General features: G+C 37.3%; 1 protein-coding gene across 7 annotated transcripts in view; it reads left to right on the top strand.

Annotated features, from left to right (window-relative positions):
- Positions 1–20,347, top strand: part of Gfrl (Glial cell line-derived neurotrophic family receptor-like) — a 70,425-nt gene extending 50,078 nt beyond the window's left edge. For 2 of the 7 annotated variants that reach the window (XM_008202400.3, XM_015980976.2), the window contains exons 3-15: positions 8,261–8,431; positions 10,114–10,258; positions 10,844–10,971; positions 11,381–11,689; positions 12,068–12,304; positions 14,538–14,778; positions 15,587–15,724; positions 15,775–15,980; positions 16,050–16,340; positions 16,455–16,519; positions 16,793–17,146; positions 17,229–17,348; positions 18,537–20,347. In XM_008202400.3, the coding sequence (XP_008200622.1) occupies positions 8,261–8,431; positions 10,114–10,258; positions 10,844–10,971; positions 11,381–11,689; positions 12,068–12,304; positions 14,538–14,778; positions 15,587–15,724; positions 15,775–15,980; positions 16,050–16,340; positions 16,455–16,519; positions 16,793–17,146; positions 17,229–17,348; positions 18,537–18,761 (2,630 nt within the window). In that variant the 3' untranslated portion in view covers positions 18,762–20,347. Of the gene's footprint in view, positions 1–8,260; positions 8,432–10,113; positions 10,259–10,843; positions 11,317–11,380; positions 11,690–12,067; positions 12,475–12,529; positions 13,041–14,537; positions 14,779–15,586; positions 15,725–15,774; positions 15,981–16,049; positions 16,341–16,454; positions 16,520–16,792; positions 17,147–17,228; positions 17,349–18,536 lie in introns of those variants that run through there. The other 5 variants (XM_015980983.2, XM_015980989.2, XM_015980991.2 and 2 more) reach the window with 5 other exon arrangements.
- The last annotated feature ends 413 nt before the right edge of the window (positions 20,348–20,760 follow it).

Genomic DNA, 20,760 nt, shown 5'->3' on the forward strand with positions numbered 1-20,760 from the left:
GATTAGTTCAATAATATATGAGGCTGATCCTCTTTCGTTTCAGGAACGGCTTATTTCCGGATAAGTTTAACGTTGAAAAACATGACCTCATAATAAATAAATTTCGTCATCTTACGTCTCCCTTAAATAATTCACGAGTTAAATTTGAACCAGAGATTATTCGGAGTAATTCCGTTGAAACGTGCAAATTTTTCCTTTTTGCGATAAACGTTAATTTGGAACGATTCGCGTGAGTTGGAATTGGTGCACACTAGCCCAAACTATGTTAAATTGATTGATGTTCTTTTCGCAATTGTAAGGTTTGTTGGGAGAAGTTAAACGAACACAAGCGAAGCTATAATTCGGTCAATGATTAGAATGCATCGAGCAGCAGACGTCAAACGACTAAAGTATACGAATCGTTGAAATGGGTGGGACTTTCTGTTATCACAGAAAGAGACCAAATCCGATTTCCTCCACATTCGAGACTTTCACAATGCAAGATTTATGGTACGCTACATAAACTAAATCTTTAACCAGAATCGCAACTACTAATTGTTACTTTGAATTAAACAGAGATTTACGACCACCTATAATTGAACTTGCATCTGACCAATTTCTCCGACAACAAACGAAGACTCCTAACAAACCCAACACAAATATTTATTCCCGATCAAATCAACCGAACAAACAATACATTTTAAAACCAGCCAAAAACGAACCAAGTTTTAATATTGCTACAAGCAAAGTTTTTTAATTTCTTAGGCAAACATGCTAGAACGCGCGACACTCGAAGTCTAAGCTCCTTCCCTAATTAAATCGTCACTTAACCAACCCACATGCCCAAATGCTTTCACACCCCAAACTAACTTTCTAACACCATCAAAATGAAAAACACTTGCTTTAATGAGAGTGTTGACCCGCTGCCGCGTTGTGCAATCACTCACTTCACCTCATAAAATATTGACGTATTTTTCATAAATAGCTTAATTTAGATCGGCTTTAAATGAATAATGAATCTAATGGGGTATATGTTCAACAGTTGCACGCGAACTCGGTGCCCAAAGTGGACCACCTATATACGGACGTCCATCACAGCAGCGATATTTATCATTATTTATTCGACTTTCATCAAGTATTTGCATTTGAACTGACCAAAATCAAATAATAACGCCAACGCGGGCTAATTATTAAGTAAATCTATCAAACACCGACGGTGGAGGTGTGATAAAATCGTCGATTATTTGCCCATTACGAATTCTGTCTGTCCCCATTTTTCTACCACTAATAAAAAATAATAATTTTGGCTTAGCCATGTCGGCAAGTCGTTTATTGTGTAGAATTCGCCGTTCTTGATTTTGGTTCAATTTATGCATTCAAAGGCATAAACAGAACAGAACGAATCGCATTTAATGCAAAATTGTAAATCGGTTTAATGAGGCAAAAGTGTTCGGGAAAAGATTAATCATAGTTGTGGTATGGCTGGAAAATGATAAAGTGTCGTGAAGGAGGAAATTCTATTATTCTTTATATCTTGTAAAGGAATAATAAAAGAAACATATTGCTGGCAAGACTACTTACGGCGTTTTGTGGAAAATCAATCCGGAAGGTTTTTTATTAGAATTACATAGAAGGCAACAAGGTGGCCATATTTGAGTGCGGATATGGTTTATGCGCGTCGTGTTCCCTATGAATATGAACGAGCTTTTTACGTTTCGAAAGAAGTATGTTCGAGTACATTAGAGTAACGATGCATGTGGTAGTTCTTGATGTTTTCGCCGACTAGCTTATTCTTAATTCTAACGTATAGTATGTAAAACTTGAACTGATCGATATTTAGTCGACAAAATGTCCCGCTTCGACCGATTCCATGAATTCCAACCTACTTATAGATTTCCAACTAAGCGTTTTCATTATTTATAGGTATCGATGGCTAAAGTGACGTCACATCAACTTATGAACGAAATCTGCACTTTCTCAAGACATGAATTAAAATGACGTCGTTAACTTTTGTATAAACCCACCTTTACGACATTCATTCCCCAAGACAGCTCTTTTTATACACCGTAAGAAAGTGAGGGTTAAAGATGAATAAAACTTTAATAAAAACAAAATAATGTCGCTAATAAAAGAAGCAATTTTTAGCTCCTCCATTAACCTTTTCCACAATTCTGGCAAAAAAACGTATTTTGTAATGGTGTTTACGTTACAGAAGGTCATTTCGACTAAGTGGTAACTTTGTAAAGGAAAATCAGAGATTTTAAACGCCGGAAAGCTTCTCTTCCTGTAATAGAAGCCAGAAACGCGGTTTCCTGTTTTTGACAACTTCCAAAACCCAAGCATTAAAATTAATTAGGAAATTTCGAAAAACATTAAACGCCTCCGATAAATTTTCATGGTTGTTGCCTTATTGACAGAATAATTATTACCGTGATGGGTCATTGCATATCTAAATATTTTATTTTTCGGTTCAGCCAAGATGTAAGAACAACACACCCACAAATAACGTTTTCCAAACCACCAAACTGTATCAAACAATTCTACATGCGGAATATTTGCTTCTGAAATAGTCGCTTTACTACTCTTTCCACCGGTTATAAAACACATTCTTTTAAATATATTATCTCTACTAACGTAAGCTAAATGCTTGAAAACAAATGGTAAAGCCACTTGTTCACTAAACATCACATTCTTCAAAAGAAATAAACTTGCACAACAATTAAATTCATTTGCTACGGCAATCACAAAGCCAGAATGAAAATTCCACGCATTAAATATTTACTTCCGGCTTAGACTTTTTGATATCTTCAAAGTCTCATTTTTATGAATTTTTAACCCAAACCATATACGAACCTAATTAGATTTGTATGAGCTTCTGAATTAATAAATAAATTTTATACAACTACAGACCTTTCAATGTCAGGAGCTAGTTTTGTTAAAAACTAGTTTATCAAAACTTTAAGCAGATTTTTTCTAAAAAACCCTCTACGTCCTTTAAAAATGCAAAAAATTATTGGTTCGATTGTTTTATGTTTGATTTTTCCAATTTTTGGAGAAAATTGCTAATAAATGTCAAAATAGATAAAATAAAAAATTCATAACTAAAAAACTATTGGGAAATCGTCAATTTTCTCGACGCCAGTCGATTCCCCGGATTACCCTACATAGGCTGGAATCAAAATGGGTCCACTTTTTCGAATAGTTTTGCCGGAATTGAGAAAATAAAAAAGTGAAAAATGTTAGTTTTTTAGTCGAGATAATTTTTATAAAGGGTTTTCTGAAAACGTATTAGTTTAATATGCTATCAAAAATAAGCCTTTAATAATTATTCTACGAAACTTTATTAACAGGACACGTCTCTAAAACTTGTTTACTTTAAAAAGCTGCTTTACATATTTATCAAATATTGAAAACTTTGAACTGTAATTATTTCGACCTCCATTTTGAATTTGTCACTTAATGAACCGGAAGGAAGGCAACGTCAGCCGAAGCTAATCACGCTCTGGCATCAAAAAACTATTCATTTTCGATCTCATGCACAATTGTAATAATACATAATTCACCATTACTAAGGCGCGTTATTAATAAATAACCATTTGCAAAAGAAAAAGCGTAATTGATTAACCCTTGCCCTCACGCCACGTCCGGGACCCGCCCTTCAACTTTTCCAGTTTTAATGTTCCAGAATTGACCACGTTTGCGACACTTTTATTTTACCCGATCAACAAATCTAATCTAGAATATGTTTCAAACATTGATCTATGGCTTTTAAACACACACATCTAACTGAATAAAATGCACGATCTAGTTTCGTTTTATTGCATTTTCAACTAGATATCCAACATTTTATGCTATTTGTGTGTCATTCAGTGTTACTAAAATGAAATTTGTAATAATCGGCGGCGTGACACCTGACCTTTAACAAATTAAATTTGTATCAGGAATGGCACTTAAATAATAATTTTTGGACTTATTTGGATAAATTTTTATTAGTAGTGAGTAGTGACAGCTTAGTTTGATTTGAATCAATATCTGTGTGAAGCAGCCTTTGAATTATCAAAGGGTTATATTTTGGGTGTCTGCACCAGTTACATTCTAAATATCTGCACTAGAAACAATGCGGATTTAATTAAGCTGTTAATTAATCTATAACGTGGTGATATTTTTGATTGTGCTAGTTCTAAGTGTGGTGAATTCCATCAAAGCTGCGAATTGTAATTATCCTTTGAACAATTCCACTCCTTAAGTTAATTTAAGTTTGCAATGTTTTATTTAGTAAAGAATAATTTTTGCAAAGAAAAAAGCATTACCATCTCAGAGTAGCTCTTCGGCGGTCTATGCATTTGTAAAATTAAATAACATGAAACAGGGGAAGGTAATGTATTGTTTGGCTTTTATATAAAAAAGACATTAGGCAAATTCTTTTGTCTTAAAACGAGAAGTAATCCTTAGCGACCAGTTTAGTCCGCGACAAGAAAGAGCGTCATTATACTGTCCTTTAGTAAATAACTCGAAGCAATTTATTTAAAAATATAGCTTAGCAGCAGAAAGAAAAATCGATCCGGTGTGAATAGTTGAATGGCGTGATTAGATCGCTGATATGCGCAACAATTTAAACAATTTTTAAGTTTAAGATGTTTAATAAGATAAAATTTATGTAAGTCGCTTTAAGTTTCGTGTAAAAGAGAATTAAAATCTGAGAAAGCCATTAAAAAAAGGATTACCTAAATTAAAATAAAACTTTTCTCTAACTCCATCAAGAGAGAATTTCGCATTCCACTAGAATGTAGCAGAACATTAAACAATAATTAGATTGTGTGATTGGGACGAGTTTTAAATTTGCAAAAACAACATTGTCAGAGAAAGAGCAAATATCGATCGCTCTTGAATATGGCATTTTTATTAATTTTAAAAAATTGGCATCATAAACTTAAAGTACCGCCCGAGGTGAATTATTTGTTGTACGCTTTCTGCTCGAAATTTTCTCTTTTTAACTCCGCTTTTTATCTCCTTTCGTTCTTACATAGAGAAAAATATTATTATTCGGCAAATTCATACATGCTCTCTGATATTGTTTCGAAACGCTTGTTTTTCACTATTAAACTTGCAGCGCATTGGGCATGAAGCAACTTTCCTATTGTCTACTTCTCAACAATCATTTCGATTTATTTTAACTTTTATTTGCATTTTGCAAGAGGGCGAGATTTCCCCGTTTGTAACAAATGTTTCGATTTTACACAAGAGGGTTTAAATCAAATGTATATATGAACAAGATATTTTTTGCTCCACTTTGAGAAATGATGTTCAAAGAAACGTCAGCAAAAGTAATTCATAGATAGAAAAATTTTATACATTGAACCTATCTTTCATCACTTTTATCAAGCGCTAAGTGCTCCAGACCCGACCAGTGACCGGTTTTGTAAATATCGAAATATTCGAAATAATTACATTGAAATGCAGCGTTCGGATTGCATTTCATTATTCACAAATTAAACGATCGCTCCGTTTAAATTAAGACCTTCCTTAACTACCGGCAAGATTATGTCTCTATTAAGCATCCACAAGTTGAAACTAAATGTTTACGTTTGTTTTGTATGCGAGTTGGCATTGCTACCCAAGAACAAATCAGACCTGAATAAGTCAAGTATCAACATGAAATGGAAATACGAAATAAACTCCAACCCGAACTCATTTCGAGATGTAAATTATATCAGCGTGTAAGAACCACTATCTGCTATTTTAAACATACAGCAAATTATTATAATTGAGCTAAAGCTTCGAGAAATCTCGCTAAATTACAATGTTAACTTCGTCAATCAACACTCGAACTTGTTTTGTTTCACTTTATTACTAATTGTTAAAAAACTCGAAATTATTCCAACTCAGCTCATTAGGAATCTACACCAACTCACGTACAAACATACTTCGCTTTGTTTAATAAATTACATCTGTTTAATGCAATTCTGAATTAGCAACGTGAAGACGAACGTATTCCTTTCACACCGAATAACATAATATTACGTGGATTTCCATATCCTTACCCCGTAAGCAACACAATCAACAAACAGCCGACAAAACTCGATAATTTTTCAATAACCAAAAACTAATTAATCCATAACGCATTGTATACAAATTTAAATAAAATTTGTTATTAAATCTAAAATCCGTTTACATTAAATTCGAATAATCAATGACAATAATAGAATGTACACAGATTTCAGCATTTATAACAATTGCCGTCCGAATATTTTAAATTTTCATTCAGTAACACCGGAACAAAAATGCATATCAAGCACATTTACTGATTAAATAAAAACCAAAAACAGAAACACATTTTCAAAAGTTAATTAAATGTAATTTGTAATTAAAATATAAACCGTTTTCATCTAACATTACGGAAGCCTTATTTTTTATTTACCAACGCAACTTCCAAAAGTTACATTTTTAAGCAAAAATGTTCTCCCAAGCCTCACCTATTTCTAATCTGACACTTAACATTTGTCCGAATCAATTTAAGAAGCGGCTTTAATTTTTAATGATCGCCCGAACATTTTTAACCTGTTGGGGCGTAAAAAATTACTTTCCATTCTCGAATCACACTTCTTAATTTGTTTCAAAGGCACATGCCAACAAACAACTTAAAACGTAGACACCCACTTAGGTCAGGTCAAGTCAGTTTCTTTAATTTAATTTAATTGCTTTAATTTTTAATGATCGCCTGAACATTTTTAACCTGTCGGGGCGTAAAAAATTACTTTCTATTCTCGAATCACACTTCTTAATTTGTTTCAAAGGCACATGCCAACAAACAACCTAAAACGTAAACACCCACTCAGGTCAGGTCAAGTCAGTTTCTCAGTCTAGTTTTTGTATAGTTGGCCAGTTGGGCGATATTGAGTTAGAATGAAGCACATTGGGAGGCTGTATAGCGTTCACCCGGGCGTCAATTTGGATACCCATCAGGTGTAAGTGCGGCAGGTTGTCGTAGGTCAGGGAAGAAAGTCGTTGCGGCATCAAAGATATCCGAGTTGAAATCCACACACACGGGGTAAAGGAGCGCAAAGGAACCCCGGATCAATACAGCACCTTGAATAATTTATAAAAGCGTTCTGGCCTGCACTGTTCTAGCGGCTTGAGCGTGTCGCCTCCGCCGCCTCCATCCACTTCACTCCATTGTCTAAATAGTTCACCCTTGCTTGTCTCACGATGACTCACCACTCTTTGCGCGCTCTCTACTTTCGCCACTTCTCCTCCACTAGCCGCCGCACACGTGCATATCGTGCCACACTCGGGCTAATCTCGATCAACAAACCCGATCGAAAGTCCCAAACTGGGCGAAAAGGGCACAATTTTGGGGCAGTGTTGAGCAAAAACGGGCGGCTGCCAAACTAGGGACCCATCAAACCCAAATTGTTGTTTTAAGTGATATTGAAAGTGTTAACATTTAGTAGATTCACTTCGTATTTATCCAGCAATTTATTCGACCGATGTTAACTGAGCTTCACTAACGGAATTACAGTAGACAGGCTACAAATTGGTGGATGCGCCGGGCTATTTCTGTTCTACTCATTTCCGATACTGACCTGGACTAGAACCCCTAAATGTACATTAACCTGTTTTATGTTGATTATGTAGATTCAGTTTGAAGATAACCGAATCGAAAATTCTGTTGTTTGACAAATGATATGAGTAAACTTTTCACGTGGATCAAACTTGGAAGTCGTTTCAATATTGATCTTAAAATAAACTCCTAACCTTTATATTTATTTTAAAACAGCTGCAAATTATAGAGTCGGGAAGCCAATCGATGCTACACATGACGTAACCCCTTCTCTAATTTAAAATCGTTATAGAACCAAACTAACACATTCGACTCGTCTGTTTATCGCGAAACAAGCTCTTTAATCAGGAAAATAAAACGAGAGTTTTAATAAAACGAGGGCATACACTGTTAAATAAGAATATGTAATGACACCAATTACGCTGTGCTCAGGTACACATTACCATTATTAATGTAAGCTAAGGATGCAAATGTTGAATAAGGGTGGGAAGGTCGTACAAGCAAGATCTATGCAAATCGCTCTACTTGTGTTCAGACACGCCACGGACGCTTACGTTACAGATAATTTAATAGCTGCTTCAATAATAATTAGAATCCGGACGTTATCTCTAAAAATGCGCTGGGAAATAATTTACTAAACGAAAGACAAGTTTGCTGTTTTGTAAACTCGAGTCTGTTAAATGGATAAATGTTTTAAGAGTTTGAAACTTGTTTTTTCAGTCGCGTGTTCAACAGTGACTGTAACGAAATGCCAGGCGGCCCTTCGTACTCTTCAAGCGTTTCCATTCTTCAAGCCAACATGTCTATGTCGGGAGCCCCACGCCGATCCCGAATGCAACTCCTTCAGGGACTTTCTCTTCGATCACCCTTGTATATTCGTCACGAAAAAAGGTAAACGAAATATTAATGTGTCAATATTTTATCGCGCGGATCTCTTATGCGAAGACAAACATTACCTTGTGAATAAATAAAATAACAAATAAAGTCAATCAAATGACTGTTTACTCCGGTATTGAATATGTTACTCCTAATTATAACGAATCGATGCTTTGTTCCGCAAAACGTGATCACTCTGGGCAAAGCCGTTTGCGGCGAGGGTATGTGTTAAAGTCCACTCGGTGATTGCAGTGATAGGGGGTTGGGGTGCATTTTACGGTTGCCATGAAGACATCTTGATGTTGAATTCGTGTTAGCCACTATGGCAAGTTTATAGTCGACTCCTCTCAAGCTACGCAGGCCCCGAAATTTTCAAGCGACGTAGTAATCCAATAATAAAATTTCAAAAGATGTATTACCTCCATCGTAAAATTTTGACGTAACGAACGGAAATGAGGCTGAAAACGATACGAGAAAAGGAAAGCCACCCAGAGACATAAAGTTTTTCCTCTTCCAACACGCAATCATAGGGGTGTAGCCCGGTCACTCTAATCAAAAGGGACAATACGCTGGCTTTAACTAAATCTAGACATTTGAATGAGTTTCCACTATTTTCCATTAATTCGAAGCTCGAGTCAAAGAGAAAAATTCAAATCGTAATTCACACTCCACAATTAACAAAGTCAATCCGAGAAAATTAGCCTCGTGTCATTCGGATGCTAATTATTTTCTCAAAGGGCACCAACACGAAGATTATTGTCAAAAGCCTGGCCTCAGGCCCGAATTAAACCACTGCAAGCTGGACGAATTTCGTCTAACAATTATTCAAAAGTAGTTCGGGAATGAAAATGGATTTTTCGCGCGGAACAACAGATCGGAAACAACCGTGCCAGAGACTCATTTCCGTATTTTTGTATTTCCAACGACATCTAATTCTTTCTATCTCCAAGGTGCATTTCGTATTGTGGATTTTTTGTACCGCCATTTCGCAGCTCATTTAGATTACATCGAACGGAGAGAATCAGCGTTTGAATACCTAATGCACGAATTTATTTCATTACATTTTTTAACGCTCAAACCCACTGAACCAGCATTGCTGCGTTTATTTTCACCAAATCTTTTGTTTAAATTAGTATACAGTTACTGTGAGGTTGGTGAAATTGTTTACAACATGAATCAGAATAGTATGGGTTATCCAGTTATATAAACAGTTCGAGTATTGCTAATACCCAACTTGTGATATTTCTTTGCTTTGGGCATAATTCGATGAATTCGTTTTAACAGAATGTTGTGTGTGGGGCACCGGATGGCGGAAAGTTGTTTTAGTTCCGCCGGTTAAACGGTGGACGTCCGGATTGAAGAATGGGCACATATTACAGATCGCGTTTAATTTGTAGTTTGTACTATCCCAGCGAGAACCTCCGCCATAAATATCGTCCAGTCGCATTGAAATAGGCAATTGGCCGTCTTGTTGAAACGTATGTTTTCGTTGTTTTCCACTTCCGTTCGTGATTGTCGGTCCAACGCGTTCTTAGCCGCGAGCCCAACTTTTAGTACTTCCTTTTTTATTTGAACTTGTTTGATTGCTTTATCGGTTGTTGCGATTGAGTGTTTTGAGAAAGCTAAGGGGTAAATGACGCCAGAAGTCGGCCTAGTCTTAAATTTTGCGAGTAATTCTCTCGTTGATTATTTTATAGAGAAAGACCCTTACCCCGTGGACGCTTTGCCGACGTGCAATTACGCCCTATCCGTATGCCAACAAGAAGGCAAATGTCTGAAACTATACGAGGATTTCAAATCCAACTGCAAGGTGCGAGATAACAAATGTCGCATGGACGACAGGTAAGTGGAGCTCTAGTCGCCGAGGTTTCAGTGATTGGGAACATTACTGTCAAAAGTAATCCATTACCACCTCTAATTACTTTTTCAAAATGTGATGTACTTATTACTTTCCGGTACATCTATTAATTAATAGATTATTAGTTAACGAACACTGCTGTTTGAAGAATATTTTTTTATTGCTGATGTTTTCTGTAAATAGTGTCCAAAAGCAGGTCACTAGGAGTCTCAGTAATTCTACCTTACTTGCTGACTCGGAAAATGTAGGTAATAAAGCGTTTAAACACCAATTCTACTTAAATGTCATTTGCCGCCTTTATTTACATAAGATGCAAATACGTATATTATCAACTAGCAGTTGTTCATATTTGATAAACTATGTATATTGTTTTACAAAAGAAGCTCCCTAGAAATACAATTCTTAACAGAAACAAATACTTCTTGAGGCCGATGGTTAGATAGTCAGTTTCGTTTGTTGATAGAAATTTTGGCCAAAAAGTAATTCATTACATTCCACATTCCCGGAAAAAGTAATTACATTGCAGTGATGCATTACTTCCAATCATTGCATTTTATCGCATCTTGCAGAGATCTGTGTCACAAGTCGTGGACGAATTTGCGTCGGTCGCCAATGTTCGGGTGTATATGTCCGAATAACCATAACAAGAAGCGATGCGATAGAATTTTCAGCATGGTAAACCACAACCCGTGCGTGGGTAAGTAAGGATCGAGTCCTTGTCGGGCCATCTTGTGCGGCTATAGCATATCCTGACCTTCCAATCTGATCAGTTCTTCCAATCCCTTAATCCGATGTGCCTGCACGATCACAAGAGAACATTGATTTAATTCCACGTTAAGGGGTGAATGATACGGCTGGATGAATGAAAGAAAAGAACGAAAGACAGGAGGGAAAAGGGTCCGATTCTGGCATATTGCTTGGAGGTGGAGTGTCAGGGAGAAAGTCGTCTTCAACAAACTCCTTGTCCTCGTTCGATATCCAATTGTTTGTTATTGCATGTCGGAGCACTGTTTCCGGATTTTGGTCAAACTAGCACCAGAGCATGTTGATGTTCGTTTGGTTTCCATTTCGACCTGGTATCCTTTTCTTGATTTACTTTGTTTCAGACATTCTTCCGCCTATTCCAGATCCCGAACCTGCACAACCTCCACTCGATCCCGACCAGGAATTTATTAGAAATTTCTGGTCGCCCCCGACGAACCTCTATCCCTACTTTTTGTTCCCCCCTTCAACTGTGCACGGCACAGCCCATGGCACTTTCCGCACGCACAGCAACACCGGCACAATCACTGGCATGGGCACAGCCACCGCCACTGCCACCACCACCGGCACCACCAGCACGGCCTTTGGCTCTCACTCGTCTGTAGAAGAGACGCTCGTCACCTCCTTACAGTTTCCAGAGCTCGTCGTTCCGGGTGAGAGCGCTTTCTCTACAAGTAACTTCTTCTTCTGCGCATTACATACTCATACAATGTTCCCTTCGGTTCTGGTTTCGCCAGGGGCAAACCGCAACCCAAATCTTCTACCCAGATCCCCTTGGCTTCCCCAAGACTTCTTGTAATCCTTTCATAATTTAACCATGTCTTTATAGGTTTTTGGTCATAGTTTAGTAACAATTAGTCCCCAAAATCTTCAAAAACCTCATGGTTTTCCCATTTTTGCAAAGGGACCTCGTTCATTGACTTCCTGTGGTTCCCTGCGCCCTCGGCGGTTTGCCTTTGGTTGGTGGTTGTACTGTCGCCTTGTAGCGTAGCGCAGATCGGTCGACTTCATTTCAGTTAAGCTGATTTCAGCTTCGGACAATACGTCTGCCTCATTTGACTACGGGCTAGGCAATGCCATTGTCGAAAACCCGCTAGTAGACGCGGCCAACGGACTGGACGCGCACGCTGACCACAATCACATCAGTGTGAGTGTCTTAAAGAACAATGGAAAACCGTCGGTGAGCTCTAACATCAACCCCTACCCTGAGGACCTCGACGGGGCGGCGGTAGGGGGCGGCGTGTCCGCACAACACCAAAAATACCCAAGTAGGTATACGAGCGCCGCGACTCCGGGGCTACACTTTGCAGAAAATTTAACTAAATTGATAAACTATGAGCTGGATGCTCGTGCAACCCCGGGGTTTGGGCCAGTCCGGTCGTCGGGGCGTTCGAGGGACACGCGGGTCGACCGGGCAGGCGGCGACGAGCACATCTGGGTCTGTATCTCAACCCGACCACCCATTATATGGTAATCTCAATCTTGGAAAACAGGTAGATGCCCATTGGTTCCCATTTTCCCAATGGTTTCCCGTCTTTACTTAAAAGCATCAACTACTTTCTTAGCGAAACGCCGATACTGCGCTCGACATCAAGTCGCGAGGGTAGCTTTTTTATTCGTTTATTACGTATTTTAATCTCGTTGTATCGTGTTTAATAGAAAATTGTTAAAGTGCCAATTTCATCACAGTAGTTTTCTCAACTTGTCTAGGTACTGTATATTAAAAATCATAACATTTGAGTGGGGGTGATTAATGTAAAAATTAATGTAAAATATTTCTATATACACCGTAATATCAATCGAAACAGTGGCGCAGTGAGGAGATATATTCAGAAGAATCAAGATCCCTGAAGTCCTTAATCTCATCAAATCACTCTAGACTTGACTTGACCTAGAAAAGCTGGAAGAAAATCAAACGAGCTGATGGCCCAATGGATATACATTGCATTTCCTTTTTGTTTAATTCAATCAAATTTGCTATTTATTATTTATTATGTTTATTATTATTTATTATTACTATTATTATTATTATTATTATTATTTGTATTATTATATTAAATAAAACAATTTTTTTATTTCTAATTTTTATTTTATTTACAACATCTTTTATAATTATGTTGGAAAAACCAGACGAATATATTTTTTTAATATAGGTAGCAGCATAAAGGAAAAGGTCATATTTCTCCCAATTTAGTGAAAAATTCTGGTAAGACAAATAAATGGATCATTATTTTGTATATAAATTTTGGATACTTCACTAAATAATTTAATTAAACCATCCTTTTGTAATTGTAACAGTCAGAAGTTGTGGGTTTAAAAAACAACTACAATTATGGCAAAACTTCAAATTCTGGTGTAATAAAGTAAGTGATAATTGGTTTGGGAAGCACCGGTTTGGCAAACTCCAACCCACATTATTTCAATTTATTTGTTGTTACAAAAGCTTGCAAGAGATTGTCTGCCGATTGGTAATAAAGGTAGCGTAATCAGTAAGTATGTCTGGAAATGATTAACCAAAATTGCAAATAAAATAATGTATTTAATGAGGATTGCGTGCGCGCGATGCGCTGACCAGAATCGAAATTCTCTTGAAAACTGTTGTGATGGGAGAGTTGATTCAACGGTACCCTCGGAACGTGAAATTTAAACTAGAGCTAATGCCTCGAGCTGTTCTAGCAAAGTTGAAATTTTTTATCGACTTTTAATAAAGTCTCTGTAAACGGTTTGTAAAATTAAATATGAGAGAAAGCTTGCAACAAGGTGAAGTACGAGGTTAAGATTACCATTATAATAAAAAGCGGGTCTAAAAGTTGGTCCTTCGTCCTGCGTCGCGTCGTCCGTTCGGCCTAGTGCAGAGTGCATGCGAATTCAGTAAGCCTTTAGCCAGATTCTTGAAATTCAATAGAAGTCGTGCACATGTTTGAGCACTTCGTACCCCGGCACGTAGAACCATCTGCATGGTCTCTTGTTTGGGGATCGCACGTATTATTATACTTTATACATATTATATATACTTATTACTGCGTACTACTTCATATCTCATGCGCTCAACTTGTGCTGGTGTACTACTGGTGAAACCAATCCTGCTAAGTTCCCACGTCTCTCATTTTGTGTAGGGATTTAACCAGGATTGGTTTTTTAGCCACCCGGTATAAAACAAGTCCTGTGATGCACATGTCTCCCTCGGCCCCGGACCTACGACTATCCATCTCGGCATGTCATTTTTCGTATATTGCTCGACCGTTCCTGCTAATTATTAATTGAAATTTCAATTCCGCCCCACTAAATTTTTCAAGTCCTCTCCAGGACGTCGTGCAATTATCTTTCAATGTAGAAAACGTCGTAATTTTGCGATTTACTTTGCCGAGCATGTCGTGCATCTCTGTATATTAAGAGCGAGGATAAATAAAGTAAATCGAATTCGAGAAAGTTTGAGTGTCAGATAAACACACCCCCTTCATCTAGATCTAAGTGATTGTCAGTGAATAGGGCTCCTTTCAGGTTCTACTGACCATAGCCGTTCAGACTCGAACGAGGTAGCAAAGATAATATTTCAAAGCACCTGCCACTTAGCAATGGAAAGCTGCAATAACAACTACCACTGCAAAGTGTCGCTCAACCCCATCTTACACCACTGCGACATGTCTAGATGCAACAGAAACTCCTGTATGGAAGCTCTTCAGAGTTTTTACAGGAAACCGAGTCTCCCTTGGAACGTCGAAATCGCCTTTTGTCTTTGCAAGTACGCTTTGTTTCATTACGTAGCCCAAGGTCTATATCATACAGTCAAACACAAACACCATCTCAACGCCAACATGACAACAAACTTTCGATAATTCCCCACAATTTTAATACTTTCTTCTTAATTTCACCCGACATCCACTGTTGAGCGTTCCCGCTTCCCGAAATAGCCAATCAGGCGTCAACAACTTTGTCACACTGTGTAAAATAGTAAATTGTATCTGAATCAGCGAGTAATATGTGGAAAATGAAATTTTCCCTCTTTCTGTTATTGCGCTGTTAGAGTGGGCAAAAGGCTTAATTCAACGATGGAACCTGCCATATAACTTCTTAACGACATCATCTACGAGCTTTTCAAGCTTTCACTTAAAATTACGGAACCAGCTGAAAAATAACCGAATATCGACAATTCGACCAATTCACGTCGCTTCCCCTTTTTACCAAAAACAAAAAGACGGAGCAAATTTTGCCCTCACGACGACATTTTAACGGTTTACCAAACCCGATTTAATTTATTAACGAAGCTTGAAATCAAAGCAGGTGCAAAAGATATGATGAAGTGAAACAATCAAAGACGTTGTTTACGCCGGAGGAAAGCCCCCAAATTAAATTATAAATCAAACACTCTCAATAGCTCCTTGACTTGGGCCCATATTTCAAAAAAATTATTAAACACATTTTATTGTATTTTATTTTATTACATCATACACCGTAAGTATAAACATTTACAACAATACACATTACATGCAAAAATCTTGTCGAATCTTGCGCTTAAACCCAAATTTAAGAAAAACACGGTTCTGTTTTAGAAAAACAGACAATAAGCAAGACCAGTGTTTGATAGCGCAAGAGAAACTTCACCCAGTTTGCGCCCAAAGAATTGAAGGTTCACCCCAACCGACTTGCTTGTCATTGGCCAAAAACTGTCGAGAAAATAAAGAGTGCAGGTGGGTAAACCACCTTACGTCTCAATTTCTAGTTCGAGAAAAAATTTTAGATCTCGACTAGAGTATTACGAACAGTCTTGCGCTGTGGACAGTGTTACGAAAAAATGCGCTGGGTCTCCCTCCGAGTGCCGGAGTGCCATGCTGGGCATTTTGGGCACAAATTTAAGGGCCACCTGTGCCTGCAAGGGCACCGACATGACCGAACTCTACGAATGCTTGGGGTGGCAGCGGCTGCTGTGGGTGAACCCATGTGTGGGTGAGTTGAGGTTGCGTTGTTTATTTAATTTTTTGAATAAATTTTGAGTGGTACAAGTGTTTCTTTCAGTGGAGTCTCAAAAGGACTTTCATATGAAAAAGGCGGCGGAGTTGGCGGCACTCACGACCCCCTCGACTACGAAAGCCACGACCCCTTTGGAGGTGCGAACGCGCCCCAATTTCGCCATTCATCATATAACTGTGATGACCGCCACCGAAGCTCCATTACAGACCCGAAAAAACACAATCGCCGAATTCATTCCGCCCCCTCAACCGTTCATTCCGACATCAACGACTACGACAACAACCACCACTGCCACAACGACCACTACGGCGATGGCAACCACGACAATTCCTCCAAGTAATTAATTTTAATTTAATTATATCGCATCCAATTAATATAACGAGACTCCAAGCAATAGACTTTTACTTCTACACACGTACGTGCTCCGTTCTAAACGACTTTTGTTTCCAGAGTACTGTGTGTTTCCGAGACCACAATTTCCCAACCAATATATAAAAGAAGGTTCATTTAAAAGGGTAAGTATTCAAACCGTGCACGTGCACTTTACTTCACCCGGAAAACTACACCAACTAACCCACAAACTCTAATTAACTGATTTCCCAAAGACGCACTTCATTATTACACAACTCGGAGCAAAGCGTCTTCATTATTAACCCGAAATACACTACGGTACAAAATTAACGCATTTCTTTTTTGAGTAGATCGACTATAGGAAAAATCGCTCCTTGTGCGTTAATTTTGGACGAGGCAAGTGGCGAATATTAAATCGTGTGTGTTTACTCTTTCAGATATATCACGAAGATGAATTCGAATGTTCGGACGTTTGCGAATGTGAAATAGGGGAAAAGTTATCCTGTAAAACCATTTGTATAGATCGAATGCCTTGCAAAACGGAATTCGCATACTATAACCACGCTGCACCGTCGTATCAAGCATACAGAGGGAGGTGTTTGTGTTATTCGGGCCGTTTTATTTGTATGAAACCGCCCCCTAGTGATTACACCTTGCCACAAGGAGTTTTTCTATTTCTCGGATATAGCGAAGTTGATGAAAGGAAACTTAATATAAATCAAACCAGAGTTGTCGTTCAAGATGTTGTCCGAGTTTTGCAAAACTTTATCAAAGAAGAGGCCGTCAACGGAGTAAGATTCCTTTCACACTCCTTTAAAAACCCCGAATCAAATCAAATCAAATTCTGATCGTTTGCTTTTTGCTTTTTTCCAGACTCTGTGTTCTCTCGAGTTATTTAACATGACGAGAGAAAATGTCATTATAGCAGGGAAATTGTCGGAGGAGGTTAATTATAGTATGCTCTCTCCGATGGAAAGCTTAGCTAAAGAGAAGGTAAATAGTCGTGCAGTCCGCATTTCTGTTTGTCACATTAACGGTTATCGATCAACCGATATTCTTAAATAAATAATTCTAATAATACCTTTTATTCTGATACACTCGGGCTGGTTCGATAACGCTTTGAATACAACCATTACGTGACCTTCCCTACCCTAACACGTTTTATAGCAAACGTGAAGATTTTTTTCAATTGTGTTTAAACCGGATCGATACTTCGATAGACTCAAACTATTGAAATTTTATGATTTGAGATTGACGCACCCCATTTATTTTTCCCTCGCTTCATGAAGCCATTGTGTATCGGCCTTCGCCACATCAGGAGTTTAACTTCTTGATCTCGACAATTACAGGACAATAGGCCGATTTATTTCGCCGTAAATAATAAATTTCAACCTCGCTTTACCACCGATTATTTTGACAAAGTGTTCCACTTACAAAAACTACAAGGGCCAAGAAATTTATCACATTTCGTGAAAAATGACCCGATCGCTCTTTGTAAACGTGGAGTAATTACAAACCGATCGCTTGTTTTCATAGTTTTCCAGCAAAATAAATAAAACCGCCGTATTACAAATGATTCGAGACACCTTGACCCTTTCACAAATAGCTATAATCTCACAAATATCATAAACAGACAGGTAAGTTCGTTTATTCGATTACTTTAAACAACAACAACAAGTTCAAGATCAAATTACAATCAAAAATATGTAGATTTAAACATTTGCATGAGAGAAAAAAGCGGGATAATTGAAGTTTTCTCAAGTATCGCTCGATACAAAACAAAGCAAATGACCCGTGTTTCTTTTGTTGCTTTTGGACAACCGGCAATTGGTTTCTTTGCGAAAAAATTGGCAGCGAAATTTCAATAACAAGCGCAGAAATTGTTTTGGCAATTTTGAATTGGAAAAAAATTGTCGAGTTTGAGTAATTTTCTATCGGGAGTTTACCGCAGCGATTGCATGCAGTCATGTGCTCAATTATTTCAAACCAAATTAGAGCACAATTTCTGACCTCCATATCAAGTTGTCAGAGAAGTAAAAACGAGCAATTAAATTTGATTACACACTACAACGCGCGAAAACCTCTAATTATTATTAAAGCTGATCAGTTTAGTGGACAATTTTCCAGTTGATAGAACTGGGATTTGTGACTTCAGGTTGAAAAGGTTTGTTCATTTTTCAGGAAGAGTGTGCCGAACTGTTAGAAATAATAAGTGATAGAATAAATTCACGTAATCCGGACTTCATATCACATCTCTTGCTGTCTATTTTCAAGATGGCGGAAGTGGAAATTGTGCAAATAGAGCCAAATTCAACATCCGAAACGTATTTATTAGCTCATAATTTGTTAGTTTATACATTACTGTTAACAAAATTTATTCAAAAGCTCTTGACAACACCATCGTGACATTAAGACTGTTTAAAGCTAAGCACAATTCGATACATATCCTTTTACAATGAAACTTAATCTAATCGATATAAGGAGTAAGTGTCTCAGTGGACACGAACTATTTGGTTAAAATAATCACTCTGTACATATCAGTGTTGACTGTTAATATTAGTTTGTTATCTTTTAGGGTAGACTAGGTCGTCATCCCATTATCGTTTTCTAAAATTATTGCTCAGATCATTTGTACCAGATGTACATTGTTCATTCATCTTGTTTTAACGCATCCAATCACGTACAATCTTAAAATGTCTTCCTATGTGAGTTATTGACATCTACTCAGCCAGACAAGAATTTTCATTTTATATTCATAAATGCTTTACTAATGGAATGTCATGGCTTACATAAATTATATGCATATCATAATAGCTTTAACAATGTATTTTATTTTGCTATAATTATATTTTTGAAATTTGAGACAGGGTCAATGTCCTTCAACGACCGAACTTTATGCACTTTACGACCAATGTCGCTACACCAAAACCCACTCACTCATCTAATATAATTGCTGTTGTTGTAAGTTCCGTGTTACTATTAGTCAAATTTGTGCACTATAGAAATACGTGTTAAAAGTCTCCCCCAGTTTTTAACCGATCCGCTGCGCTGCTTAAACAATGAGGGAGAACGGGAAAGTGAAACCTGGACCACTTATTTTGTATTCTCATTGAAGGGCATTGAATGTAATTTAGTTATTTCAACAATGACTGAATCCATAAACATATCTCTCATGTGTTTTATGACTTAGCTAAGTTTTAGATATTTGTAAACTAGGTTTAAGACACTTATACGACGCACTATAGGCACAATTTTAGTACCACATTGTTAAATATACACCTAATGCTGAAAAAACTATTGTTACATGAGAACTCAGTATTTGTTATAAAATTCCGAGCAAGCACGTTTGAACTTTAAAATTAACTAGCGATAAAAGAATTATATTTTTACAAAATTCTAGTTGTATATGTTGAGATTTGTTACAAAACTTTGTATAGCGTTACTTTCATGAAAATTCAAACAATCACTGCTAGGAATTTTCATGAACTGTTAGAAATTTACGCCTCGTTTAGATTCGTAGAGCTAACCCGTCCATAAAATTGGTTTTCGAATCATATTAGGTTCTTTCGTGTTTGCAGAAACTTACACTAAGCTATAAAAGACCCTCATTGAACCAAACCTAGGGTCGGTCAGTGTATAATGATGTAAATTCTAGGAAGAAAATTGTTTATTTCGTGTTGTTATAGATCGATATAAATCATTGTTAGGTAAAGATGATGGTGGGGCGCCACTTAGCCAAAATTAAACATATCTATAGGGAAAACCATCTTAGACCAACACGATATTGGTAGCTTGCTTTATTCGTCTATGGCTTTAGTTATTTGAGTGTGATTTTCGTGTGCTTTGCTTTGAATCAAATAGGACTTGTATCATGCGATAACCACATTTTACTACAATGTTTCGTTTGTTCAAAATCCTTTCTTTTACGTTGGATGTAATGTTAATACTTTTTAAAAGCATAGACTATGTAAAATAAACTGTTATATAATAAACTGTGTTTCAATTACCCGCCACAACCACGCACCATAGGCCACCCACAATACACACAACTGGCATTACGTAATAATTACATAATACCTTAGATTATGGAAGATCTCTTTCCTTGTCTAAGTATAATACAGTATATTAAGTCAAATTAACACAAAAATACGTTCATATGTGGCCTATTACGGAAAAAAACAACCTCCGAGCTGGTTATTTTCTTACCCGGCGATAGTCATGCGCGCTGGCAGGTTGGCAGCTCTGCCAGCTGACATTGGTTTTTGTGTCAACTGTGGTTTTTTGTGTGATTATCTTGTTTGTGCTTTTTTTCCGAAAAATAGGCTTATTTATTATGACACCAGAAAAAAAGGCTTAATTAAAATCAGCAATTGTAAGTTTCTTTTATTGAGCTTACCTACCGGAC

Source organism: Tribolium castaneum, chromosome 10, assembly GCF_031307605.1.
Source record: "Tribolium castaneum strain GA2 chromosome 10, icTriCast1.1, whole genome shotgun sequence".
In the NCBI taxonomy this organism is placed as follows: Eukaryota; Metazoa; Arthropoda; class Insecta; order Coleoptera; family Tenebrionidae; genus Tribolium; species Tribolium castaneum.